Genomic DNA, 27,774 nt, shown 5'->3' on the forward strand with positions numbered 1-27,774 from the left:
ATGTTTCCTCCTTAAAATTTGAATCTTTCTGATCACCTGAATTCTCCTGCTAGTCTCAGATCCCACTCACTGTTATCTTATCCTTGCCCTTCTGTCATCATTTACCTGCCTAATCCCTGAAGGTAGTGAGTTTCCTGTCACTGGAAGCCTACTTTTCTATGCCCTTACTTGTGGGAGTTGTCACAGATGCTGCTTCTCCTCTGGCTCAAATCATGTCTACCGTGAATGAAGCAGCTCGCCGGCTGTCCAAAAGTGGGACGAGCCTCTATGTAGTGCTGGAGCTTAAGAAGGGTGCCTCACCTGAAGACATCAAAAAGTCCTACAGGTTCAGACCTCAGCCCTTTATTGATCCTTGGAATTTCCCCCTTAAACCTTTTTCTTTCTGTATCTGTTTTGCTTCCTGACTTTTTTTGGGGGGTGGGGGTGGGGGAGAGGAAGTCTCCCTCTGTCGCAGAGCAGAGACAGAGACTGAGACTGTTGAGAGTGCAGTGGCGTGATCTTGGCTCACTGCAACCTCCACCTCCTGAGTTCAAGTGATTCTCCTGCCTCAGCCTCCGGGATAGCTGGGATTATAGGCACCTGCCACCACACCTGGCTAATTTTTTTTAATTTTTAGTAGAGACGGGGTTTCACCATGTTGTCCAGGCTGGTGTCGAACTCCTCACCTTGTGATCTGTCTGCCTTGGCCTCCCAAAGTGCTGGGATCACAGGCATGAACCACTGCGCCTGGCCCTATGACCCATTTTTAAGTTCCAACAAGCCTTCACTTTGGGGTCAAATGGGGCCATCACCCTCTTCATTATGGTATGGGAAGGACTTTAGACCTTGGATGCTTGCCTCCATCCTTTGTACCACATCTCATGCATTCCTTCTATACTCTATAGAGACTAATCCCTGTCATTCATTCTAACCCTCCTTCCCCAGACATTTCCCATTTTTTGGGTATTGCCTGGGTAGGAAACTGGCCTTGTGGTATCATCCCGACAAGAATCCAGGGGATGCTCAAGCAGCAGAAATATTCAAAGAGATCAACACATCTCATGCCATACTGAGTGACTCTAAGAAGCGGAAAATTTACGACTGGCATGGCTCATTGGGAATATATCTGTATGATATATTCTTCACTTTGGTGAAGAAGGCATCAGATACTGTTTTATTATGAATAGTTGTTGGTTCAAGGTACACAATTCTCCAGCCTCCTTTAAGAATAAGGAAAGAAGGGTGACCTTCCTCTCCTTAGGACAAATGCTTCTGTTGTCTCATTTTCTGGGTGCCAGGAGGATTGAGGGAGGGAAGCTTGAACAGTCATATAGAAAACTGCTGGACTGAGGCCATTCTTGCCTACCTTTTAGACACTTGTCATCCTGTATACACTGCTCACTTGTTGCTGTTTCTGTTGTTGCTGCTGTTTTTGCTGTGGAACACTTAAACCACCACCTGAGCAGGATAGTGGGAGAAAATATCAGCAGAATGTCCAGTCAGCCTCCAAGGTCAGGTGAGAACTGTAGGCAGGGACTATGAGGTAAGAAATATCTGGATTGAGAATGAAAGAAATGGTTGGGGCTGGGCACGATGACTCACACCTGTATCCCAGCACTTTGGGAGGCCGAGGCAGGTGGATCACCTGAGGTCAGGAATTTGAGACCAGTCTGGCCAACATGGCAAAACCACATCTCTACTAAAAATACAAAAATTAGCCAGGTATGGTGGCTCACACCTGTAGTCCCAGCTACTTGGGAGGCTGAGGCAGGAGAATCGCCTGAACTCAGGAGACAGAGGTTGCAGTGAGCCGAGATCATGCCATTGCACTCCTGGGCAACAGAGTGAGACTCTGTCTCAAAAGAAAAAAAAAAAGAAAGAAATGGTTGGGGGTAAGAAAGACCTATGAAAATGGCAGGTAAACCCCTAAATATGACAATTTCAAGTCTGGCACTGGGACAAAGTGAAGAAAAAAAAGATCAATATGTGTTTGTACACCTTACACAACAAACTGACAGTTTGAATGTAGCGTTATCATCTCCTGTTAAGCTAAGGAATGGGGTGGGAGAGTATGTCTAGAAAAGACAGCAGGTGAAACAGATTTCAGAATGCAATTTGTTGTTGAGACAGAATCTGTCTGTTGCCCAGGCTGGAGTGCAGTGGCGTGACCTCAGCTCATTGCAACCTCCACCTCCCAGGTTCAAGCAATCTACTCAGATGATCCACCTGCTTTGGCCTCCCAAAGTGCTGGGATTACAGGTGTGAGCCACTGTGCCCAGTGGGATGCAATTTTTTCCATCTACACAAAGGAAAGAGCCAGTTGCGGTGGCTTGTGTCTGTAATCCCAGCACTTTGGGAAGCCAAGGTAGGCGGATCACTTGAGCTCAGGAGTTTGAGACCAGCCTCTACAAAAAAAATACAGACGTTAGCCAGGCATGGTGGTGTGCACCTGTAGTCTCAGTTACTGGGGAGGCTGAGGTGAGGGGATCACTTGAGTCTGGGAGGTTGAGGTTACAGTGAGCTGCGATCATGCCACTGCACTCCAGCCTGGGTGACAGAGTAAGACCCTATATCAAAAAAAAAAAAAAAAAAAAAAAAAAAAAAGGAGCATTCCCACCCCAAATAAACTGTTATAAACTGATTGAACTTCACACTAGTGCCACCTGGTGATGCTAATGCGTAACTACAAGGTAATGGTTTTCTCATCAGTAGACTACAAAAAGTTACTAAATATTTATGTGTGTAAACATATGTATAATTCCATCATAGGAGCCAAACCTGATTTTAAAAGAGAGGAAAATAGCGAAGACTATTTTTAAGAGATGAAAAAGGATGAGGTATGTAAACTGAAAAGCAGCAATAGTTACCAGATAAGAAAAGCATATAGGCTGGGTGCAGTGGCTCACGCCTATAATCCCAGCACTTTGGGAGGCCAAGGCGGCCAGATCACAAGGTCAGGAGATCGAGACCATCCTGGCCAACATGGTGAAATCTGTCTCTACTAAAAATACAAAAATTATCTGGGCGTGGTAGTGTGTGTGCCTGTAATCCCAGCTACTCGGGAGGCTGAGGCAGAATTGCTTGAATAAGGAAATTGGAAGTTGCAGTGAGTGGAGATCACGCCACTGCATTCCAGTCTGATAACAGAGCAAGACCCTGTCTCAAAAAAATAAAAAGAAAAAAAAGAAAAAGAAAAGCTTGTAAGCTAACTTCAGGTGAGTCATTAGTAGAAAGTTTACATCCTTATAGTTTGGACTATGAGTGTTTATATCCTTACATGTGGGGATTTGCTTTAAATTCTAGGTAATTGTTTCTCCTGATTAATAAAGCACCACCTTCTTCCGCCACTAGGTGCTGACCGAGTGAGAGTGCCTTCTGCTGCCCAGTCCCCTAGACACACTGAAGAGAGGAGCAAGTTGCCCTGCCCTGACATTGACCCTGATTTGACCCCTCTTCTTTTAAGAATCTCAACTTCAGAAGCATTGATGACGCTGGTCCCAGTAAGGACATCACCTCTGCCCTTGGTACCACAACTCTGTATGGGGTTGCCCAGCTTCTTCTTTTTAGTTGCAGTCCCAATTTTACTCATCAGAAAGCAGCCCTCCCCTCCCTTCCCTTATGAGGTCCCAGGCGGTGGTGGCAGATTTTTCCTAAAGAGTCTTTTTCCTGTGCCTGTCTTGTTGTTGGAGCCACTGCCAGCTGGTAGGGTCCCCAAGCCCCTTGGGATAGCTCCACCAAGAGCCTGGTAACTGAGCAGGGTGGATCCTGTCCCAGGAGCTGCTGCACCAGTTAACTCTCCCTTGTTGCAACTCTGTGTACCAAGAACCCCTAGCATCATCCTCATTCCTAAGCCAATATGCCTTTATGGAGCTGGTCTCACCTTCTGGTGCCCACGGCCGTTGGCATCGCCAGCCTCATTCCATGCCACTATGAGTCAACTCAGGAAAACTGCGAGTGCATTTGAGGCTCAGGGGTAGTCATTCCATCTTTAGATTCTCCTTGGACTTCAACTACCAGCACAGCATGCATTAGCATTGGTCCTGTGGGTTGACTGAAGTTTAAATATCAGTGCCTGCTTGCCTCCATCCTTTTTGCATCTTATGCAGGCCAATCGACATATAATTTGTTCTTAAAAATAGGGGCATGGAATCTGTGATCCATAAAAGTCTGTACTTCACAGACTCTTTTCCCACTCTTGCCTCTTTGTGCTGCTATTTCGTGTCCTCTTCACACCATGTATTTCCCACCCTCTCAGGGTCATAGCCTATTAACTCCTGAAACTTCTCTCCCTGGACTGGGAGAAGGGCTAAAGAATGTCAGTAAATGAAAGAGCTTTTGTCCAATCCCAAGCATATGTTGGGCCCAAAAAAGACAAACTGTATGTGTCTGGGGTGAAGAAAAAGGGCCTAAAGAAATTGCTTCTTGGCCCTTTGGCTAAGATCAAGTGGAGAAAAAGACGTGTAGGAGAAAAAGTCAGTGCTCACAACTGGGGCAAGCCTGGCTTGGAGAGTAGGAGTCCCGAACAACTGTGGGGCTGGGGCAGAGGCTCCCCCGAGACTTGTGATTATGAATTTGTCAGTGCTCTAAAATTTCCCTGGAGATTGATTCCCTGGGTGCCCAAAATAGGTCCCTGGCATTCAGGTCCTCTCTGCCCAGCTCACCTGCTCCCAATTTCCTAACAAATTTGAAGTCCTTGGAGTGGCTCCAGGGATGTGTTCATGGACCAGAATCCCACATTTCCTCAGGGGCATGCTCATAGGTAGGTCCAGGCTGTGGCACAACAGTCATTTCTAGCCTCTTGAGCTTCTTTTCCTAGGGTGATATAAGAAAAGGCTGGGCAAGAACAAAAATGAGCCCGAGGTGTTGGGCAAGAGGCTTGATGTCGTCCCTGGAGCTGCTGTTCTGAATCACACCGTCTTGAGGAGGAGGACCTGGGTCACTGGCTGAGCCTGTGGAGGAGGAAACTGTTACTGACTCTAAGTCTGGCAGGATCTTTCCTCCCACCCTGAGCTATGTATGGGTGCCTCTCACACAGGCTGATTTAGATTCTGTGTCACTGTCCTGGAAGAAAGTCCCAAGCCAGAGCAGGGGTCCCGGGCTCAGAGGAGCCTTCAGAGTGAGAGGGCAGCCCCTTTGCCGACCCACCTTTCACCGTAAGCAGTGGTGCTCGCCCCTGCTCTTGCTCAAGGGAGTCACCCATTCCTGAGTGAGTCAGGGTCACTCACTCTGTGACAGCTGTGGCTCGCCTTACATGAGCTAAATTGGGAATTGGAATGTCATGCAGATACCCCTTGTCTCCCCACCCCCACAGTAAAATTAATCTCCTCTCTGGGGAGTAAGGGACAAACAGTGCTACCCACAGAGTGAACAAGAGAGGGTCATTTAGGAAACAACAGGAGAATTTTAAAGAGAAAGGGATAGATAAAACTACATGAACCTGGCGAGGGTGCAGAGCAGAAAGTAGAGAAAGACAAGTGCCTGAAGACTACTCTCTGGGACGAGACAAGTTGTTAAAGAAAGGGACAGGAGAGATAGCAGTGCTATTTCAAGAGTGAGCCACAGAAGGGAATCCACAGGCTGTCTAAGCGAGGAAGGGTCTGCAGACAGTGAGTGAAGGCCAGGAACAGGGCCCAGGCCAGGGCAGGTGCGACCACCGAGGGGATGAACTTCACAGTGGGTTTCAAGCCGCTGCTGGGGGATGCACACAGCATGGATAACCTGGAGAAGCAGCTCATCTGCCCCATCTGCCTGGAGATGTTCTCCAAACCGGTGGTGATCCTGCCCTGCCAACACAACCTGTGCCGCAAGTGTGCCAACGACGTCTTCCAGGTGGGCATGAGGGATGGGGCAGGGACAGGTAAAGCAAGGCAGACCTGTGGGGGACTGATCAGGTCAGAGCTGAGACCCCAGAAGGTGATGGATAGAGTGCTCTTTGAGGTAGGTGGTGGCTGTTGTGGCTGGAGAGCAGAAGTGCTGGGGTCCAAGCAAATCCCAGAGCAAGCATGAGTCAGCAGCTGCCCGCAGGCTGGCAGGTATAGCCTGTGCATGGCCAGCAGCTGGAGTGCTGGGATCTACCGAGGAAAGGAGACCCTGTGGAAACTGGGAAGGAGGGGATCCTATACTGGGCTTTATAAGAGCCTGTGCCAGACTCTGCAGTCCAGTTTAGAGTTTCAGACTTTGAGTGCATTGTGGAAAATGTGGAGAAAAGATTAATGAGATAATGAAATGTTAAAAAAATAAGTAAAATAAAACCTAACCCTGTGAGAAAGCTCCACAGTGGCAATAGAACTATTTGTATTTAAGGAAAGTTCAGTACATCCGTTGTGGGGACAGAGTTAGATATGGTAGGCAGGAGACTGGGACTTCTCCCCAACTTGAGTTCATACGTGTCACCCTCTAGATCATTTCTTAAAGAGGCCTTCTGGTTGCAAGCTATTGAGATCACTTAACAAGCAGAGAGAAGGCAGAGAAGAAATTTACTTCTTAGAAATCTAGCCAGTTGGTTTATTTGTGGTCATGGGTCCAAGCACAGCTAATCAAATTCACAGATACCATTTTAGCCACTGGTTTAGAAGTAAAAGCAGCATGTACCAGAATGGATTATAAGTGGGCTTTTTTTTTCTTGTCCTGTGCCACTGGGGAGGTTCTAGTAGGATATGAAATGGAGCAGAGATCAGGGAGAGTAAGGGGCAAAGGCGCGCACACACACACACACACACGGCCTAGCTGATGAAAACCCTAAATAGACCAGAGCTGGCTGGCTTAGTATGTGTCAGTGACACGGAACATCCCAAACAAGTATTCTTCATCTGTGTCAGAAATTATGAGGAAATGTGTTAAACACAAGTGATTTTTAACCTAATCAAGGAATACTTACTTCCCTTTTAAGTTCCTTGGGGCAGTTTGTTTGGGGAAGGAGTGGGCTGGCTAGGTCAGGCCATCCCACACTGTGCCCTGTGACCCGACCCTTGTGTGTCTGCTGTGTGGAATCTTCACTGAAGACCAGCATTCTGTGGTCCCTCCTGCCATCTTCCCATTGAGGCCCATTCCCTCTTCTATTCTTTTATTTTTTATTTTATTTTATTTTATTTTTTAATTTTTTTTTGAGATGGAGTCTCACTCTTTGCCAGGCTGGAGGGCAGTGGCACAATCCTGGCTCACTACATCCTCAAGCAATTCTCTTGCCTCAGCTTACCGAGTAGCTTGGACTACAGGCACGTGCCACTATGCCCAGCTAATTTTTTGTGTTTTTTAAAGTAGAGACCCCTGGGGTTTCACCATGTTGGCCAGGATGGTCTTGATATCTTGACCTTGTGATCCAACCACCTCAGCCTCCCAAAGTGCTGGGATTACAGGTGTGAGCCACTGTGCCCAGCCTTTTTTTTTTTGATGGAGTCTCACTCTGCCGTCCAGGCTGGAGTGCAGTGGCGCAATCTCAGCTCACTGCAACCTCTGCCTCCTGGGTTCTGGCGATTCTTCTGCCTCAGCCTCCTGAGTAGCTAGGACTACAGGCACCTGCCACCACACCCGGCTAAATTTTTTTTGTATTTTTAGTAGAGATGGGGTTTCACCATCTTGGCCAGGCTGGTCTCGAATTCCTGACCTCACGATCCGCCCACCTCGGCCTCCCAAAGTGCTGGGATTACAGGCGTGAGGCACCGCGCTTGGCCTCCCTCTCCTATTCTTTATTGTCCAAATCTGCCATTATTCAGCTCCAGAGTATCTCAGAGCCAGTATATTTTCCTTCTCAGGGGTCCTAGACCAAATGCTATGCCTCCTTATCCTGGGTGTGAAGTCCTCCATGAGAGGCAATGCCTTGTGCACCGTCTTGGATTTTCCTTGGTCTAAGTAACTCTGAACATCCTTCAGGCTGAGATGCCTAGGAGGGAATGGCGGAAAGATTTTGCCATCCTTTCTCATGAACTTGAGTGAAACATCCTGTTACTGGAACTTGAAATGTATGAAAGCAAAGAGAAGTTTTGAAAGCAAAGGTGACGTGTCCTGTGGAAAAGTGGTCAGAATGTCCAAGTGCATTCCTGGGTTCCTCTGTCATCTGGCAGAGGGCCCCATACATTGAGGCTAGAATGTGTTTAAGTGACCTGCTTGTTCAAGTCAACCCTCTCTAGCCAAGCACACTGTTTTGGTTCCAGAAAGCTCTAGAATACTGATCTGGGCTCAGAGAGACCTGGGAATGGCTTGGGGCAAACCCTGTGCAGAATCTTTGAAGATAACATGATACCCAGGCTTTGGGGTGGCTCTGTGGATCTGGAGTGATGTGTATCTTTTGAGGTGCAAAGCACCCCTGGGCCCTCCAAGGAGGAAGAGTGAACAGCTCATCCCTTGCTGCTTATTTGGGAGGGCCTGGTGGGAGGCTGACCCAGTTCTTCAGCTGCACTTAGTCTGTGTATCTCAATATATCTCAGTAGATCTCCCTCTGAAAGATGAGCATATTTAGTTTTTTCGCACATTGCCTCCACATTTTGACAACTGTAGGCATAATCAGATTGTCTGTTTTCTAAGTATGGGGCAAGAATAGGACTTTTGGAAAGAATAGGACTTTTCCTCTATCTTCAAACCACTTAGGAAGAATACCCTTAGAGCGTTGCCTAGAAAGTTAACAGTTATCAAAGTGATACCAATATATCATTTAGAATTTGTAATATGTAAACATACTGTTTTCAGAGCAGTATAGGAGTTCATATTGTGAAAAGCAAATCTGCCATTCACCTCAGACCCTCACTTGTCTTCACCAGATTGAAGTAACTATTACTAACGTTCTTGGGAATACTTCCAGAAAATGTCACAAATCGGCGCATGTTTGCATGTTTGTATGTTCTCAAACTAGACCCATTGGCCCCCACCTGCCTTTCTTCACTTTCTCTGGGTGATTATTTCATATCTGCCATTCAGATCTGTGCCTTCCTTTTTAAATAGCTGTGTAGTTTTCATTGCTATGACTGGACCACGGTCCATTTAAATAATCTGTTCTCTAAAACGTTTAGATGGTTTCCTGTGTTTTGCTGTCCTAAAAACTTCTGTGATGGACAACAAACAAGAGTTTTGGGGAATTGCAATAAAATGGTGATTTTATAGGACCAAGTTAACTAGACAGCCAGGAAGCAAAATTTGAAAACATTTAAATAAAAATACTGGCTACGTGAGGTGGCTCACACCTGTAATCCCAGCACTTTGGGAGGCTGAGACAGGAGGAGCACTTGAGCCCAAGAGTTTGAGACCAGCCTAGGCAACGTAGTGAGACCTCAGCTCTACAAAAAAGAAAATACTGTTAGTTGAACAGTATTAAGGGATTGGGAGGAAATCATCCATAATCTTACCTCCGCAACACAGTTATTTTTATTTTTGCATATTACTTTGTTTTTTGTTTTTGAGGTGAGGTCACACTATGTTACCCAGGCTGCTCTTGAACTCCTGGGCTCAAGTTATCTTCCTGCCTCAGCCTCTGGAGTGCACCCCACTAAGCCCAGCAATTTTTTCATATTACATTCAAGCCCATGTCTCCAAACACTTTTACATAGTGGCCATCTTAATTTAATTCTTTTTAGAGCTGTAACAACTCTTTCTCTCTGAATTGAAACAGAATGAAACAACACCAAGACACCACATTAACCCCCTCTAATTTCTTCCTCCTTCTTTCCCCACACTTGCACCCACTCAGCTACCAAGAACTTCCACTAAAGGAAAGCTGTTGGTGTGGGAATTTGACACAACATCTTCCCATGTGTTTCTGTATTTGTAAATTCTATTCACTTCTAAATGGCTTTAAAGCAAGCCTTCAGTTTATTTTTATACCTGCCTCCACTTCACTGTGGGCACTTGTTTTTGAGCCTGCAACCTGTTGTAATTTAACAGACGACCAAAGGGCCTTGTAAGGAGGTTGTTCTGAAACAGCTCTTCTGGAGGATGTCTGTCTACGGAGGGACTTGCAGAGGGGGAGTTGTCAGGAAAGGAGCTTCCTTTTCCAGCAAGGGTCAGTCTGAGAGTGATGACTTTTGTTTCACGCCACCCAAATTCCATTTCTTTACCCTTTAGTTGCTAGAGGACCAGGTGTCATCAGGTACAGGCCTGCCAGAGAAGATCTTGCCCAGCCTGCCTCCTCGACCACTCCGGCCCATTCTGAAGCCACCAGGACTTCTTCAGTACAACTTTGGGCAGGTCTCCCTGATGAGAAATTGGTTCACTAAAATTCTGTGAATTGCATTAAATTTGTAGTAGGGTTAGGGCTCTTACCTGTGTAGGGAAGAATCTTGATTTAGTGAGAACCAAAACCTAGACTGAGACTTAGCACTCCTGGACTCTCCTCTCATGGGTTTCTTTGTGAATTTGCCACACAATGTAAATCAGGCTATTTCACCATTTCAAGCCTGTTTACATAACTGTGAATGAAAAGGGTGTTTTATTTATTTATTTATTTTCGAGACAGGGTCTCATTCTGTTGCCCAGGCTAAGTGCAGTGACTAGAACATAGCTCTCTGCAGCCTCAACTTCCCAGGCTCTAGCTATCCTTCCCACCTCAGCCTCCTGAGTAGCTGGGGCCACAGGCGTGCATCACTACCCCTGGCTAATTTTTTAGTAGAGACAGGGGTCTCTCTATGTTTCCCAGGTTGTTCTCTTTTTTTGTTTGTTTGTTATTTTCGTGCCCAGGTTGTTCTCCAACTCCTGGACTCAAGGGATCCTCCCACCTCAGCCTCCCAAAGTGCTGGGATTACAGGCATGGGGCACTGTGCCTGGTGGAAAAGAGTGTTTTAAACTGATTTTTTTTTTGACAGAGTCTCACTCTGTCGGCCAGACTGGAGTGCAGTGGTGCAATCTTGGCTCACTGCAACCTCCACCTCCCGGGTTCAGGCAATTCTTCTGCCTCAGCCTTCCAAGTAGCTGGGACTTACAGGCACATGCTACCACGCCTGGCTAATTTTTGTATTTTTAGTAGAGACGAGGTTTCACCATATTGGCCAGGCTGGTCTCAAACTCCTGACCTCCTGATCTGCCCACCTCAGCCTCCCAAAATGCTGGGATTACAAGCGTGAGACACTGTGCCCGGCCAATTTTTTTTTTTCCAGAGACAGGGTCTCACTCTGTCACCCAGGCTGGAGTGCAGTGGCACAATCTTAACCCACTGTAACCTTGAACTCCTGGGCTCAAACAGCCCTCCTGCCTCAGCCTCCCGAGTAGCTAGGACTACAGGCATGCACCACCACACCTAGCTAATTAAAAAAATTTTTTTTGTAGAGACAAAGTCTTACTTTGTTGCCCAGGCTAGTCCCAAACTCCTGGCCTCAAGTGATTCTCTCACTTCAGCCTCCGAAAGCTCTGGGCTTGTGGGTGTGAGCCACTGCACCTGGCCTTGAACTGACCTTTAACATCTCTTGTAATGTTAATGATTTGGTTTCAAAGTCGAAAAATATTTGTATGGATTTCCGTTTTTTAAGGTCTTTCCATTCTGTGACCCGTGTCCTAGTTTGGCCCACTCTTCCGCTTATCACTCCTCCTTTCAAGCAATAGGGCTCGGTTTACCAGCCCCTTGGGCCAGGCTCTTCCCTAGGTTCTGCTGCCCATAGCTAGCCCTCCACTTACAGTCCCTCTCATACCTGCAGCTGCAGCTTAGCTTTTACCAAAACCTGGATTCTTCTCAGGCTCTTTAGCTTTTCTCCTGATGTCTGGTCTTCTGCCCACCATTTCCCAAGGTTTTTCCAGTGTTCTGAGTGTCTGGCTTACAGAACTTGCATGCTCCATCATTCATCATCAGCCAGGCCTTCAGGTTGGGGGAAATAGCCTCCAACAAGCCTTGTTGCATCCAGGGCCTGTGTCCCAAATTAGCACCTGTCTGGATAGCTAGGGAAGAGGGAAAACATTCTTGAGATAAGTATGGATTTGATAGAGTAGCTGTATTTGCAGAGCATCTTTTTTTCTTTTTCTTTCTTTCTTTTTTTTTTTTTTGAGACAGAGTTTTGTTCCTGTTGCCCAAGCTGGAGTGCAATCTTGGCTCACTGCAATCTCCAGTTCCCGGGTTCAAGCAATTCTCCTGCCTCAGCCTCCCTAGTAGCTGGGATTACAAGCATGCATCACTACACCTGGCTAATTTTTGTATTTTTAGTAGAGACAGGGTTTTGCCGTGTTGGCCAGGCTGGTCTTGAACTTCTGACCTCAGATAATCCGCCTGCCTAGCCTCCCAACGTGCTGGAATTACAGGCAGGAGCCACTGTGCCCAGCCTACAGAGCATCTTTCTAGATGGAACATTTCTGTTAGATGCTATGGAACATTACAAAGGAAATAGAAAGCACCATCAAGCCTAAAAGTGAGAGAGCTCATGGCACATATTCCACACAACAGCCTGAACATAACCTAGAATTAAATTCCATTTATTTGTTCCATTCCATCTTATCCTTCACAGTGAAGAAAGAACAGTCATTTCATACCCTGTGGTTCTGTGTGGTAATTTATTTTTAAGGTCTAGATTAGGATTGTTAACAGTCCTCTGTATTTGTGCGGTGCCTTATAATTTATAGAATACTTTCACAAACATGATTCCATTTGAGATACATAGAATGGACTTTATCTCCGTTTTACAGAGGAGAACATGGGAAAGAGGTCACAGTCACACAAACAAAGGGACAGACTAAGGACATAAATCTATGTGTTCTGTTTCCTAGAGTGATGGAATTTCCTCTACATGTCACATCATTGGCACATGAAATTTTACTTTATGGGGCTGCCTTCCTTGTGTAAATGTAAGATTTAAGGAAAGAACAAGACATTTATGTGTATAATAGAACCAATCATCTCTTAGTCTTGAAATAGAAAGATAAACAGAAGCAGGAGATAGGATTTTTCTAACTGGGTATTAGTCAGCTGAAAGGTCTTTAGCCTATGAAGATGTATTAAGGAAGTTGTCATCTATCCCTTAGGGTATAAAATTTTTATTTCTGATTAGAAAATTGAGAGACTTATAATCAGGACAGAGAGTAATTTCTTTTCTTCTGCCATGTACCGATTTGTCAGTGTGTGAAACCTATGGATCCTTTCTAATAACAATATTTTTAAACGCATACGGTATAATACATATGATTATAAAGGAAACTGATGGCATTAGAATATAGCATGTATTCTCAATGGGAGCGATATTACTCTCAGGGGAAAAAAATGATTCTTAGAAGGGGGCAAACAAATTTTACTATTTTTTTTTTGAGATGGAGTTTTGCTCTTGTTGCCCAGGCTGAAGTACAATGGCGCGATCTCGGCTCACCACAACCTCCGCCTCCCAGGATCAAGTGATGCTCCTGCCTCAGCCTCCCAAGTAGCTGGGATTACAGGCACGCGCCACCACACCTGGCTAATTTTGTATTTTTAGTAGAGACGGGGTTTCTCCATGTTGGTCAGGCTGGTCTCCATCTCCCAACCTCAGGTGATCCACCTGCCTCGGCCTCCCAAAGTGTTGGGATTACAGGTGTGAACCACCACACCTGGCCAAATTTTACTCTTTTTTTTTTTTGGAGACGGAGTTTCGCTCTTGTTACCCAGGCTGGAGTGCAATGGTGCGATCTCGGCTCACTGCAACCTCCACCTCCTGGGTTCAAGCAGTTCTCCTGCCTCAGCCTCCCGAGTAGCTGGGACTACAGGCATGCGCCACCATATCCAGCTAATTTTTGTATTTTTAGTAGAGACAGGGTTTCACTTTGTTGACCAGGATGGTCTCCATCTCTTGACCTCGTGATCCACCCACCTCGGCCTCCCAGAGTGCTGGGATTATAGGCATGAGCCACAGCACCTGGCCTCAAATTTTATTCTTTTTATGTGTAAAGAGCAGATAAGCACTTGGTACATAAACAGATACACAGTATATCTATGATATTAATGTTTAATGGAGGGAATGGGAGCTATTGGGGGAAAATGTCTAAAAAGGATCCTGAGCAGTGGCACACAGTCTCAGCTACTCAGGAGGCTGAAGCAGGAGGATCCCTTGAGCCTAGGCGTTTAAGGCCAGAGCAACATAGTGATACCCTCTCTCTCTCTCTCTCTTTTTTTTTTTTTTTTTTTGATACAGTCTTGCTCAGTAGCCCAGGCTGGAGTGTAGTGGCGAGTTCTTGGCTCACTGCAACCTCCACCTCCCAGGTTCAAGCAATTCTCATGCCTCAGTCTCCCAAGTAGCTGGGATTACAGGTGCACACCACCATTTCCAGCTAATTTTTCTATTTTTAGCAGAGATGGGTCTCACCATGTTGGCTAGGCTGGTCTCAAACTCCTGACCTCAAGTGATTCACCTGCCTCAGATTTCCAAAGTGCTGGGATTACAGGCATGAGCCACTGCACCCAGCCGAGACTCTGGTTCCCGGCCAGGCCTGGTGGCTCACGCCTGTAATCCCAGCACTTTGGGAGGCTGAGGCAGGCAGATCACCTGAGGTCGGGAGTTCAAGACAAGCATGACCAACATGGAGAAACCCCATCTCTACCAAAAATACAAAATTAGCCAGGTGTGGTGGTGCATGCCTGTAATCCCAGCTACTTGGGAGGCTGAGGCAGGAGAATCACTTGAACCCAGGGGGCAGAGGTTGCGGTGAGCCGAGATCACGTCATCGCACTGAGCAACAAGAGCAAAACTCTGTCTCAAAAAAAAAAAGCTCCCAGAGGGGAAAATAATGAAGAAAAGCTTTGGAAACACTGGAATGTAATCACCAAAATATTTAAACCACATTTGATGGAGTAATACAAGTGCTTCTTAACTAGCACATTAAAAAATGAGGTCTAGCCCAGCACAGTGGCTCACGCCTATGATCCCAGCACTTTGGGAGGCCAATGCAGGCAGATCACAAGGTCAGGAGATCAAGACCATCCTGGCCGACATGATGAAACCCCGTCACTACTAAAAATACAAAAGTTAGCTAGGCATGGTAGCACATGCTTGTAGTCCTAGCTACTTGGGAGACTGAGGTAGGAGGATTGCTTGTACCTGGCAGGAGAAGGTTGCAGTGAGCCGAGATCGCGCCACTGCACTCCAGCCTGGCAACAGAGCAAGACTCTGTCTCCGAAAAAAAAAAAAAAAAAATGAGGTGTAGTAGTGAGTCTGAGAACTGCTGTAATTTAGAATTAGTGATAAGCATACATTTTTTTTTTAATGTTAGCAACAACTGTAATGTGATATGAAAACAGCTGTGATTTCCATTGGTGATGAAGTCACAGGGGCTGCTAAAACTACTGTGGTTTTATGCTACTTCCCCTATGTTGTGCTTTGGTAAATGCTTCTGTTAAAAAGCAGGGATGTTACCTAGAAGGGGCAACAGTTTTACCCACAATCCAGTATAGAAGACTTTCTCAAAGCAGCCACTTAACATTTGCAAAAGGTTTGGAACACAAGTCAGACAAATTTTGGTAGAGCAAGTCAGGAAGTAGTTAGCAAATTTCATTCTTAATTCATCTTCCTGATGTTTGCCATAGCTGTGTACCACCTGTACTCTAATAGTTTTTATTTTAAAGCACTCATTTTTAGGCTGGGTACAGTGGCTCACACCTGTAATCCCAACATTTGGGAGGCCAAGGCAGGTGGATAGCTTGAGCTCAGGAGTTTGAGACCATCCTGGCCAACATGGTGAAATCCGTCTCCACTAAAAATACAAAAAATTAGCCAGGCGTAGTGGCATGCTCCTGTAGTCCCATCTACTCGGTAGGCTGAGGCTGGAGAATCGCTTGAACCTGGGAAGCAGAGGTTGCAGTGAGCCAAGATCGCGCCACTGCACTCCAGCCTGGGCGACAGAGCGAGACTATTTCTCAAAAATAAAAATAAAAATAAAAATATTCTTCTGATTGTGGTTTTGAAAAAGAAAAATAAATATATAAAAATAAGATAAATAAAAACACATAAAAATCCTATTTTCCTTCCTCCTCCTCCTCCTCCCCCCTCCTCTTCCCCACCTTCCCCCACTCCCTCCTTTCCCCTCCAAAAAAACACACACACACATAAAAATCTTGAACATCCATCCCATACCACCTCCAGTCTTCATGCTTGTCATCAGTATTTTTTTTTTGAGATGGAGTCTCGCTCTGCCACCAGGCTGTAGTGTAATAGCATGATCTCGGCTCACTGCAATCTCTGCCTCCCAGGTTCAAGCAATTCTCCTGCCTCAGCCTCCTGAATAGCTGGGACTACAGGTATGCACCACCATACCCAGCTATCCATCTCTGGAACTTTATCACCACCTCAAACTGAAACCCCACACCCCTAAAACAATAACTCCTTATTCCCCCTCCTTCCAGCAACTGGCAACCACCATCCATCCTATGCCAGGTAGCTAATTTAAGAGGAATTATACAATATTTGTCCTTTTGTGTCTGGCTTATTTTGCTTAGCATAATGTCTTCAAGGTTTATTCATGTTACAGGCTGCAGTCCTGGTTACTTTTAGCTGATAATTTCTGTTGCAATCTATCTGACTTTTATCAGTATCATCCATTCTACTGTGTCAAATGTGGATTTTTTTTCTGTGTTGATATTTACTTGATTTTTTTTTTTTTTTTGACACAGAATCTCACACTGCCACCTGGGCTGGAGTGCAGTGGCATGATTTTGGCTCACTGCAACCTCTACCTCCTGGGTTCAAGTGATTCTTATGCCTCAGGCTCCCGAGTAGCTGAGATTATAGGTGCCCGCCACCATGCCCAGCTAATTTTTTGTATTTTTAGTAGAGACGAGATTTCATCATTTTGGCCAGGCTGGTCTCAAACTCCTGACCTCATGATTCCCCCCCGCCTCGGCCTCCCAAAGTGTTGGGATTACAGGTGTGAGCCACCACACCCAGCCTGATATTTACTTGATTTCTTTCCTTAATTCTGCCAGCTCTCTTTTCTTCTCCAGCTTTGATCACTTGTATCTCTTTGTTTCTGTTATTCCTTTAAAAATGTTAGATCAAAATGGCATTGATTCTTGGAGTATTTCTTCTTCCAAATGATATTTATCTGTCCCTTGCTTGTCAAGCCTCCTTTTTCCTTTTCTTTTTGTATTATCTTGGTTTGCATCTTTTCTTGGATTCTGTCTGCTTCTCACTCCTCTTTTATCAGGGTAGTTTTATCTGGGGCTGAAGGTGAATTCTTGACTCAACCCACTGTGTTTATCTCGGCCTTCTTTCACTATTCTCTTCAGCATAAGCTGCCTGGTTGGATGTTGTTGTTGGTTTGCAATCTCTGTTTAGTCCTTTGCCTTCTTTGGTGAATAGAGGGATGTGACCTGAGTTGAGTGTCTCCATTTGGTTATGTTGTCTCAGAATATTTTTCAGGCAGAATCCGGTGACTTATCTACCGTAGAGGCACACACAGGTCCATGGGAGGAGGTCTCCCCTGAGATTTGGGCTATTTCCTCTCCATTTCACAGACAACCAGGTCATTTTGGTTGAAAGCAGGGCCCTTATAGAGCTCCATGGCACAGAGGGTTTTAATTTGATGAGTCATCTTTTGTTTACCTTTGCTTAAATAGCTTTAGTCCACAGTTGCATGTTGATTTTCAGGCTGTAGTTTCTTTCCTCTGTGAAGGTTTGAGGTTTGTTCCTTCATTACCGTTTTACTTAAAAAGAAAGAACTGCCTTTGCCTGAGACTCGGATAAGTAAATATTAGCTCTAAGGGTTTTTTGTTGTTGTTGTTTTGTTCGTTTTGTTTTTGAGACAGAGTCTCACTCTGTCACCCATGCTGTAGTGCAGTGGCGTGATCACAGTTCACTGCAGCCTTGACTATCTGGGCTCAAGTGATCCTCCTACCTCAGCCTCCCAAGTACCTGGGACTAAAGGCATGAGCCACCTGACAAATTTTTTCTATTTTTTGTAGAGACAAGATTTCACTGTATTGCCCAGGCTGGTCTTGAACTCCTGAACTCCGAACTCAAGCCATCCTTCACTTCCCAAAGTGCTACGATTACAAGCATGAGCCACCATGCACAGCCTGGCCTAAGTTTTGTTCCTTTTTTGTTGTTGTTGAGATGGAGTCTCACTCTATCACCCAGGCTGGAGTGCAGTGACGCAATCTCGGCTCACTGCAACCTCCACCTCCCGGGTTCAAGTAATTCTCTGCCTCAGCCTCCCTAGTAGCTGGGATTACAGATGCCTGCCACCACGTCCAGCTAATTTTTGTATTTTTAATAGAGACGGGATTTCACCATCTTGGCGAGGCTGGTCTCAATCTCTTGACCTTGTGATCCACCTGCCTCGGCCTCCCAAAGTGCTGGGATTACAGGTGTTTGTTTTTTTGAGATGGAGTCTTGCTCTGTTGCCCAGGCTGGAGTGCAGTGGCACTGTCTCAGCTCACTCCAGCCTCCATCTCCTGGTTTCAAGCAGTTCTCCTGCCTCAGCCTCAAGAGTAGCTGGGGCTACAGGTGCATGCCACCGTGCCCAGCTAATTTTTTTATTTTTAGTAGAGATGAGTTATCGCTATGTTGCCCAGGCTGGTCTCAAACTCCTGAGCTCAAGTGATATGCCCACCTCAGCCTCCCAAAGTGTTGGAATTACAGGCGTGAGCCACCACACCCAGCCCTTTATACCATGTGTCTTGTTAAAACTCAGGGCCCGGCCAGGCGCGGTGGCTCAAGCCTGTAATCCCAGCACTTTCAGAGGCTGAGGCAGGAGAATCGCTTGGGTGGCGGGGGCCTGTAATCCCAGCTACTCGGGAGGCTGAGGCAGGAGAATCGCTTGAACCCAGGAGGTGGAGGTTGCAGTGAGCTGAGATTGTGCCACCGCACTCCAGCCTGGGTGACAGTGCGAGACTCCGTCTCAAAAAACAAACAAACAACAAAAACTCAGGACTCTTACTATTAAAGAAGAAAAGATGGTGAACATCAGGGAACAATAAGCAGTCTCTGCATCTCCCCACACATAGATTCTCTTCTCTGTAGGCCAGCCTTCTCTGTTCATAGTTTCTGACCCCTCACATTTTCCGGGTGGCTGTGATGTCACTTTTGGCCCAATTCCGCAGGTCTATTCAGCACACGGTGTAGCCAGCTAAGCCCCTGAGTCTCAAGTCCAAATTCTTAGGAGACAACATTTGATTGGTTCTGCTTGAGTCAGATGATCACCTCCTTAGCTCTGAACCAATCATATGTGGCAGGGATCTCCCTTCTAGGATAGGATGGAGCAAGTTCTCTAGGAAAGAGATGTAAGTGGGAGGAAGTGACAGGTATCTGTTAAGTCCTCCTTCTGAGCTTACCCCATTACAACACCCATCCCGCTGGATGTAGTTGTCAGGTGCTTGTCCTTAGGGCAGGAATGCATTTTCTTTGTGTCTTTAACTCAGAGCCTAGCAACTACCTGGCACACTCACTATTGATATAAAATGAGTAATCTAGTTTTATCCTCAGTTTCACAGAGGTTGAATACCTGCCTAAAGTTATATAGTTAAGAGGTTGGGCATGGTAGCTCATGCCTATAATCCCAGCAATTTGGGAGGCTGAGGCGGGAGGTTCACTTGAGGTCAGGGGTTTGAGACCAGCCTGGGCAACATAAGGACAATTTCATCTCTACTAAAAATAAAAAAATTAGATGGGCATGGTGGCACATACCTGTAGTCCCAGCTACTCGGAAGGCTGAGATGGGAGGATTCCTTGAGCCTAGGAGGTCGAGGCTATGGTGAGCGGTGAGCTATGATCCCACCACTGCACTCCAGCCTGGGCATCAGAGAGAGACTCTGTCTCAAAAAAAAAAAAAAATAAGACATCAGAGACAGCACAAGAACCCATGACTCCTGACTCCCAGTTCCTGGAGCAATTTTCCAGAATTACCTGGCTAGTTACAGTTTGTGAACCCCATTGTTCACACTTGTCTCTGCTTGTACCCCTGCCCAGGACTGCAGAGAGTCTTCCCCAGATGTGGCCCAAGAGGGCCCCAGACTGGAAGACACTGGCTGCACCACTCAGAGTCCATTTTCTGCCTCGACCTTATTGCCAAGGCCAATGTCTCCTCACGGCTCCAAGCTGGGCCCCTTCGGAGAGATCCCATCCTGACTAGGCAGTCAGCCAAAGCTGGGCTCTGGATGCAGGGACACTCTAGGAAGTGGGCTGAGTAATGAGGCAAAGGTGGGAAGCAGGGTCTCCATGGCCGTCCACCCCGCGCTGCTCTCAGGTGAATGAGCCACAGAGAAGAGCTGACGTCTACCCCTTGACCATTTTCCTACTCCCGAGCCCCCGAGCCCTTTCACCCTGTCTCCTCCGAGTTCCTTCATGCCTCCCCATGCCTGTTCTCTCACGCCATCTGTCCCCACAGGCCTCGAATCCTCTGTGGCAGTCCCGGGGCTCCACCACCGTGTCTTCAGGAGGCCGTTTCCGCTGCCCATCCTGCAGGCATGAGGTTGTCCTGGACAGACACGGAGTCTACGGCCTGCAGCGAAATCTGCTAGTGGAGAACATTATCGACATTTACAAGCAGGAGTCATCCAGGTGAGCTGCCAGGGTCTCTTGCCTCTCTAAATGGCAGGGCTTGGGACACAGCTAAGGAACCCATCAGGGTCAGAAGGGAGAGACTGAAACAGTCAACCTGCTTGTTCCGTTTAGAGACGAGAGGACTGGATCCGGAGAGCAGGGAGGGACTTGCCTCAGGCCTCCCAGAGAGGGCAGTCTCTGATTCCCTGCCCAGTACATCACCCCTACCCTCTCCTCCTGGGAGAGGCTGGCATTCCACCAGCAAGATCCTCACCAGCCCTTCTTGTCCTGTGGGACTTCCCTGCGCCCTGGAATACAGACTATTCTCGGATCCAGGCCTCCTCTGTCTCTTAGCTCCTTCTATTCCCCAAGTTCAGAGCTCTGTGGAAGTACTCAGCAGTTCAGCCACAGCTCTAGCCTGAGGGGCAGAGGAGGTGGTGGTGGTCGGTGGAGGCTGAAGAGAAGGTGCTCCTGGGGCCCTTCATGCTTGAGGTCCACCTCCCCCCGCCCACTCCTCTCTAGGCCGCTACACTCCAAGGCTGAGCAGCACCTCATGTGTGAGGAACATGAAGAGGAGAAGATCAATATCTACTGCCTGAGCTGTGAGGTGCCCACCTGCTCTCTCTGCAAGGTCTTTGGTGCCCACAAGGACTGTGAGGTGGCCCCACTGCCCACCATTTACAAGCGCCAGAAGGTATTAAACAGGAGGGAGCAGATGTGTGGGAGGTGGGGGCTTAAGACAGGGTCTTGGTGTCAGCCTCTTACTCCACTTGGTTTTATTTATTTATTTATTTATTTAGAGACAGGAGCTCACTCTTGCCCAGGCTGGAGGGCAGTGGCACAAACATGACTTACTGCAGCCTTGATCTCCTGGACTCAAGCAATCCTCCCATCTTAACTTCCCAAAATACTAATATTACAGGTGTGAGCCACTGCACTCAGCCCTATCTATCATCTATCTATCTATCTATCTATCTATCTATCTATTTATTTTGAGATGGAGTCTCTGTTGCCCAGGCTGGAGTGCACTGGAGTGCAGTGGTGCAATCTTGGCTCACCGTAACCTCTGCCTCCCAGGTTCAAGCGATTCTTATGCCTCAGCTTTCCCAGTACCTAGGATTACAGGTGTGTGCCACCATCTTAAATTTTTTTTAGTAAAGACAGAGTTTTGCCATGTTGGCCAGGCTGGTCTCGAACTCCTGGCCTCATGTGATCCGCCCACCTTGGCCTCCCAAAGTGCTGGAATTACAGGCCTGAGCTACCGCTCCCAGCCCCATTTATTTATTTTTTAAAGAGATTAGGGAGGGAGGTCTCACTCTGTCACCCAGGCTGAAATGCACTGCTATGATTGTGATTCACTGCAGCAGCCTTGAACTCCTGGGCTCAAATGATCCCTACCACCTCAGTTTCCCAAGTAGCTGGGACTACAGGCATGTGCCACCATGCCCAGCTAATTTTTTATAGAGACAGAGTCTCAGGCAGGGCACGGTGGCTCACACTTGTAATCCTTTGGGAGGATACTAATAATAACACTTAGTAGTAGTAGTACTAATAATACTTTAGAAGGATGAGGCAGGGGGATTGTTTGAGCCCAGGAGTTCGAGACCAGCCTGGGCAACATAGTGAGACCCTTGTCTCTGCAAAACATTAGCTGGGCATGTTGGCATGCCTGTAGGCCTCAGCTACTCAGGAGGTGGGAGGATCACTTGAGCTCAGGAGGTTGAGGCTAGTGAGCCATGATTGTGCCACTGCACTCCAGCCTGGGTGATAGAGTGAGACCCTGTCTCAAAAATAAAAATAAAATATTAAAAAGAGACAAGATCACTGTGTTGTCCAGGCTTGTTTTGAATTCCTGGGCTCAAGCTATCTTCCTGCCTCTGTTAGAGGAAAGAGGTCTTGATCCAGACCCCAAGACAGGATTCTTGGATCTTGCAAAAGAAAGAATTTAGGGCTAGTCCGTAGAGTAAGGTGAAAGCAAGTTTATTAGGAAAGTAAAGGAATAAGAGAATGACCACTCCATAGACAGAGCACCCCTAGGGCTGCTGCTTGCCTTTTTTGTTTGTTTGTTTTTGTTTTTTTAAGACAGAGTTTTGCTCTTGTGGCCCAGAGTGCAATGTCACGATCTTGGCTCACTGCAACCTTTGCCTCCTGGGTTCAAGCGATTCTCCTGTCTTCTCTCAAGTAGCTGGGATTACAGGCACCCGCCACCACGCCCAGCTAAATTTTGTGTTTTTAGTAGAGATGGGGTTTCACCATGTTGGCCAGGCTGGTCTCGAACTCCTGAATTCAGGTAATCCACTCACCTCAGCCTCCCAAAGTGCTGGGATTATAGGCATGAACTACCACACCCAGCCTGGTTGCCCATTTTATGGTCATTTCTTGCTTATATGCTAAACAAGAGGTGGATTATTCGTGCCTCCCCTTTTTAGACCACAGAGGGTAATTTCCTGACATTGCCATGCCATTCGTAAACTGTCATGGCACTAATGGGAATGTAGCAGTGAGGACAACCAGAGATCACTCTCATTGGTGTCTTGGTTTTGGTGGGTTTTAACCGGCTTCTTTACTGCAACCTGTTTTATCAGCAAGGTCTGTATGACCTGTATCTCATCCTATGACTTAGAATGCCTTAACTCCCTGGGAATGCAGCCCAGTAGGTCTCAGCCCCTATTCAAGATGGAGTTGCTCTGTTTCAAACACTTCTGACACCCCAGCCTCCCAAAGTGTTGCCCTAGTTAGTTTTAAAGTCAAGCAGATTAAGCCAGGAGCAGTGGCTCACACCTGTAATCCTAGCACTTTGGGAAGCCAAGGTGGGCAGATCACCTGAGGTCAGGAGTTCTAGACCAGCCTGGCCAACATGGTGAAACCCCGTCTCTACTAAAAATACAAAATTTAGCCAGGCGTGGTGACAGGCACCTGTAATCCCAGCTACTCAGGAGGCTGAGGCAGGAGAATCACCTGAACCTGGAAGGTGGAGGTTGCAGTGAGCCAAGATTGTGCCATTGCACTCTAGCCTGAGCAGAAAGAGCGAAATTCCATCTCTAAAATAAAATAAAGTCAAGCAGATTGGGGTGAAAGTCCTAGCTCTGTGTTTGACTCAGTATGTGACCTAGATATGTTACTTGACCTTTACGGCCCTCACTTTCCTCGTGTGTAAAATGAGGATGAAAATGCCTACTTCTGGAAGTCGCTCTAAGGATAAAATTAGATAATCGCTGAAAACAGAGACTTCAGTATGGTGGATGAGATACTTGCAGGGTGCTATCACTATCACACAACTAGATTCTGCATAAAACAGAATTTTCAAATTAAATTGCTAGCACATAGAAGCAAAGGCAGTCAGTGGGGGTGGGAGGGGGCAAGGAGAAAAGACTGAGTGGCAAGCACAGAAAAGGCAGCATTTCCAAGAGGACCAGTGCTGGCAGTGTCACTGAGCTAGAGAAACCAGACTATTCCTCCAAACCCCTAAAAGGAGGGGACCTGCATCTAAGATTCCCAAGACCCTAGGTGAAATGGATCCCAGGAGCAAAAGCAGTAAATTGCACCACCTGGCTTTCAACAGAGGCAAATGCAAATTCTGCCGGAGGAAAATATGCTCAATTTAGGCCCTTAGGTTTTCCTTAGATTAATATCAATAAAATATTAGCTCACAATTGAAGGTGCACAGAGAAACGTACTCCATGAGTGAAATCAGCAGAAACAAAAATTACAGATTTAGGACCTCCCCCCTCCCTGCTAGGAAACTGAGATATTGGAATTATGAAAGAATTGGAAATCATTATGAATCAAATGCTTTTTAAAAAAAGATGAAAAAATTTTAAAAACCAAACAATAATACAATATCAAAAAACAACCGTGTAGCCATGTGGTGGCTCACACTGGTGATCCTGACACTTTGGGAGGCTGAGGTGGGAGGATCACTTGAGCCCAGGAGTTTGAGACCAGCCTGGGAAACATGTTGAAACCTGTCTACAAGAAAATATAAAAAATTATTTGGACATAGTAGCATGTGCCTGTAGTCCCAGCTACCTGGGAGACTGCAGTGGGAGGATCACCTGAGCCCGGGAGTTTGAGGCTGCAGGGAGCTGAGATCAAGCCACTGTACTCCAGCCTGGGTGACAGAGTGAGACCCTGTTTCAAAAAATATATATAAATTAAAAAAATAAATCATTCAACAGATGGCTGGGCATGGTGCCTGGAACCTGTAAACCCAGTGACTAGGGAGGCTGAGGCAGGAGGATAAGACCAGAAGTTCAAGACCAGCCTGGGCAATATAGTGAGACCACCATCTCTAAAAAAAAAGTTTTTTTGTTTTAATTAGTTGGGAGTGGTGGCATGTGCCTGTAGTCTCACCTACTCAGGAGGCTAAGGTGGGAGGATCGCCTGAGGGCAGAAGTTTGAGGATGCAGTGAACAACAGTCATACCACTGCACTCCAGCCTGAGTGACAGAGTGAGACTGTCTCTCAAAAAAAAAAAAAAATCAGGCCAGGCGCGGTGGCTCATGCCTGTAATCCCAGCACTTTGGTAAGCCGAGGGGAGCAGATCACCTGAGGTCGGGAGTTCAAGAACAGCCTGACCAACATGGAGAAACCCCATCTCTACTAAAAATACAAAATTAGCCGGGCATGGTGGCACATGCCTATAATCCCAGCTACTTGGGAGGCTGAGGCAGGAGAATTGCTTGAACCCAGGAGGCGGAGGTTGCAGTGAACTGAGATCACGCCATTGCACTCCAGTCTGGGCAACAAGAGCAAAACTCCATCTCAAAAAAAAAAAAACAAAAAACAGATGAATTAAATGACAGCTTTGTCTGAAAACAGAACTAGTGAACAGCATGAGAGGACTGAAAAGAAAATACAGAATATGTATCTCTGGGAGAGGAGAAGGTTGAGCGTGAGAATCAGATTTCCAGAATGAGAGGATAAAGAAAATGGAGAAGAGGCAATATTATGCAAATGGATAATCATCAAGAATTTCTCAGAATCGATGCAAGAAATGAATCTACAGATAAAGCATCTAGCCCTGTGCCTGGCATCTGGTGGATGGAGACTGTCTGTTCCTTCCCACTTAATGGTGGAGGGCTTCTTCTCTCCACCTCCTTCCAGAATCCCTAGAATGTGCTTCTGTACCTCTTGATAGTTCAAGTCTTCTAGATCGCTGTAGATGTCCTCATGGGGGGAGGGGTGAAGGGGACAGCCCTCTTCTAGGCAACCCTGGCTGGGGCGAGGGCTGTAGCTCTAGGCCAAGTCCCAGCTCTAAGTGCTGACCTGTTTGTGTGTCAGAGTGAGCTCAGCGATGGCATCGCAATGCTGGTGGCAGGCAATGACCGTGTGCAAGCAGTGATCACGCAGATGGAGGAAGTGTGCCAGACCATCGAGGTGAGCCTGGGCTGGAGGAAGGGGGGAACAGCAACTGGCTGGCCTGAGGACCCTGGGCTTCCTTCCAAGAGAACTGCTGTGGCCAAACTGGTCTGAAAGTTTCTGGGGTCCTGGGAATGGTGGAATGGGCTTTAGCCAGGCTGCTGGGTGTGCATTCCAGCTTTGCCTCGAAACTTTAATCCAGTTATTTAACTTCTCTGTGCTTTGGTTTTGTTTAACCTCATAAAACAGTGATGATGATAATGGTACACCAGCTACCTCATGGGTTCTTTTTGAGAATTAAATGGAATAATGCAAGTAAAAACCAGGGCTAGGGATATAGACAGCACTCAGTGAAGCTACTTTAAAACATTCTGTTTTTATTATGGAAGAGATCTGGGCTGGATTCTGGTTCAGCCACTAACAATGGCACTGTGGACGGGTCACTTTTTGTCTTGGTTCTCTGTGAGCTCCAGCAAGTAGGAAGCAGGCCCAGTACCCTGGGATTTCCCAGCCACCGGGTCTCAGCCACGCCTTCCCTTGTCCTTGCTCCCCATCTTTTAGGACAATAGCCGGAGGCAGAAGCAGTTGTTAAACCAGAGGTTCGAGAGCCTGTGTGCAGTGTTGGAGGAGCGCAAGGGCGAGCTGCTGCAGGCATTGGCCCGGGAGCAAGAGGAGAAGCTGCAGCGTGTTCGTGGCCTCATCCGTCAGTATGGAGATCACCTAGAGGCCTCCTCTAAGCTGGTGGAGTCTGCCATACAGTCCATGGAAGAGCCACAGATGGCGCTCTACCTCCAGGTGGGCTCTAGGGGAGGGTGGCAGTGCTGCAGAGTGGCTGGAGTCTTGGTACCTGGACACCCAGGTTCAAGTCTTGTCTCTTGGACCTGCTTGCCCCTACCACCTTGGGCAATTCACCCCCTCTGAGTTCGTTTTCTCCTTAACGAAATGGGATGTGCCTTCCCACCTACCCTGCAGGACTGTGGTGAGAAAGAAATGGGACTTTGCCCAGGTTGGCCCAGTGCTCACTCTCACCCTCCTTTTCTCCCCTGCAGCAGGCCAAGGAGCTGATCAATAAGTGAGTAGGAACAGCGGGAAGGGAAAGGAGGGGGCTGTGCTGCTCCACTGGCTGGGGGAGGGGCTTGAGGGTGCTGGGGCATTGCCAGTTGAGCCCAGTGTGGTCGCCGCAGGGTCGGGGCTATGTCGAAGGTGGAGCTGGCAGGGCGGCCAGAGCCAGGCTATGAGAGCATGGAGCAATTCACCGTGAGCGTGGAGCACGTGGCCGAAATGCTGCGGACCATCGACTTCCAGCCGGGTGAGGGAGGCGGCCGAGGGCCACCGGGACTGGGGTTCCGACCCTCCATGTGGGGGCAAGGCGGGCAAAATGGCAGGAAAGGCAGGGACTCCACCTCACCAGGCCTTCCTTGGGCCCAGGCGCTTCCGGGGAGGAAGAAGATGAGGAAGTGGCCCTGGACGGAGACGAGGGCACTGCGGGGCCGGAGGAAGAGCGGCCGGATGGGCCTTAAGGTGAGAGTGGCCTGAGGGACTTGAAATGGGGCCTGGCTGGTGCACTGATGTCCCCTCCCCCGGTTACTGTCCCCCAGTCCTCGGTGCCACCCCACCCCGGAGCCACAAAGGCGCATCCCCCAGGGCGGAAAAGTACACTTTCCTCCACCCCCAGCGTACCTCCGGGTTACTGGGAGGGCAGGCAGGGTCGGCTGAATAGAGGAGAAACCCACGTGGCGGGGGACGGAGTGAGCGGGGCTCGAGCTGCCTCACGCCTTCTCAGCACCCGCTCACAGAGCCTTCTTTCCCGGGCACAGGTCTGCGCCGACCTGACTCTACTTGAGAGCCCGCGCTAGGGTCGGGGAGGATCTGCGCAGAGACCGCGGAGTAGCCCAGCTCGGCGCCCGCCCCGGGAGGATCTTAATAAAGAACTCGAGCTCCCAGACCCGTATCTCCTTTCGCTGCCCAATCCCTCAGCCTCGGCTTTGGAGGTGACCCGCCACCATCCTGCCCTTCCTGGAACCTGAGACCGTTT

At 47.5% G+C, this 27,774-nt stretch overlaps 2 protein-coding genes across 2 annotated transcripts; both read left to right on the plus strand.

Moving 5' to 3' along the window:
- Nucleotides 1-212: 212 nt before the first annotated feature.
- On the plus strand, nt 213-2,798 carry DNAJC5G (DnaJ heat shock protein family (Hsp40) member C5 gamma). Its single transcript, XM_021674452.2, is given in 6 exon segments — nt 213-325; nt 925-1,114; nt 1,117-1,179; nt 1,353-1,477; nt 1,479-1,495; nt 2,749-2,798. Coding segments are annotated over 6 exon segments (558 nt in total).
- A 2,523-nt stretch (nt 2,799-5,321) lies between these two features.
- On the plus strand, nt 5,322-27,684 carry TRIM54 (tripartite motif containing 54). Its single transcript, XM_012475359.2, has 9 exons — nt 5,322-5,808; nt 20,224-20,396; nt 20,901-21,072; nt 25,662-25,757; nt 26,301-26,534; nt 26,789-26,811; nt 26,924-27,048; nt 27,168-27,260; nt 27,557-27,684. The coding sequence occupies exons 1-8, from the start codon at nt 5,641-5,643 to the stop codon at nt 27,257-27,259; spliced, it is 1,083 nt and encodes a 360-aa protein (XP_012330782.1). The 5' UTR covers nt 5,322-5,640; the 3' UTR covers nt 27,260; nt 27,557-27,684.
- The last annotated feature ends 90 nt before the right edge of the window (nt 27,685-27,774 follow it).

This window comes from Aotus nancymaae, unplaced genomic scaffold (genome assembly GCF_030222135.1).
Source record: "Aotus nancymaae isolate 86718 unplaced genomic scaffold, 86718_ANA_hifiasm-v0.15.2.pri h1tg000057l, whole genome shotgun sequence".
In the NCBI taxonomy this organism is placed as follows: Eukaryota; Metazoa; Chordata; class Mammalia; order Primates; family Aotidae; genus Aotus; species Aotus nancymaae.

Excerpts from the sequence above, each read along its gene's own strand:
- TRIM54 (XM_012475359.2), top strand. The coding sequence starts at position 5,641 with ATGAACTTCACAGTGGGTTTCAAGCCGCTGCTGGGGGATGCACACAGC. Across the intron at positions 5,809-20,223 it reads GTGCCAACGACGTCTTCCAG|GCCTCGAATCCTCTGTGGCA; the intron begins GTGGGCATGAGG and ends CTGTCCCCACAG. Across the intron at positions 20,397-20,900 it reads TACAAGCAGGAGTCATCCAG|GCCGCTACACTCCAAGGCTG; the intron begins GTGAGCTGCCAG and ends ACTCCTCTCTAG.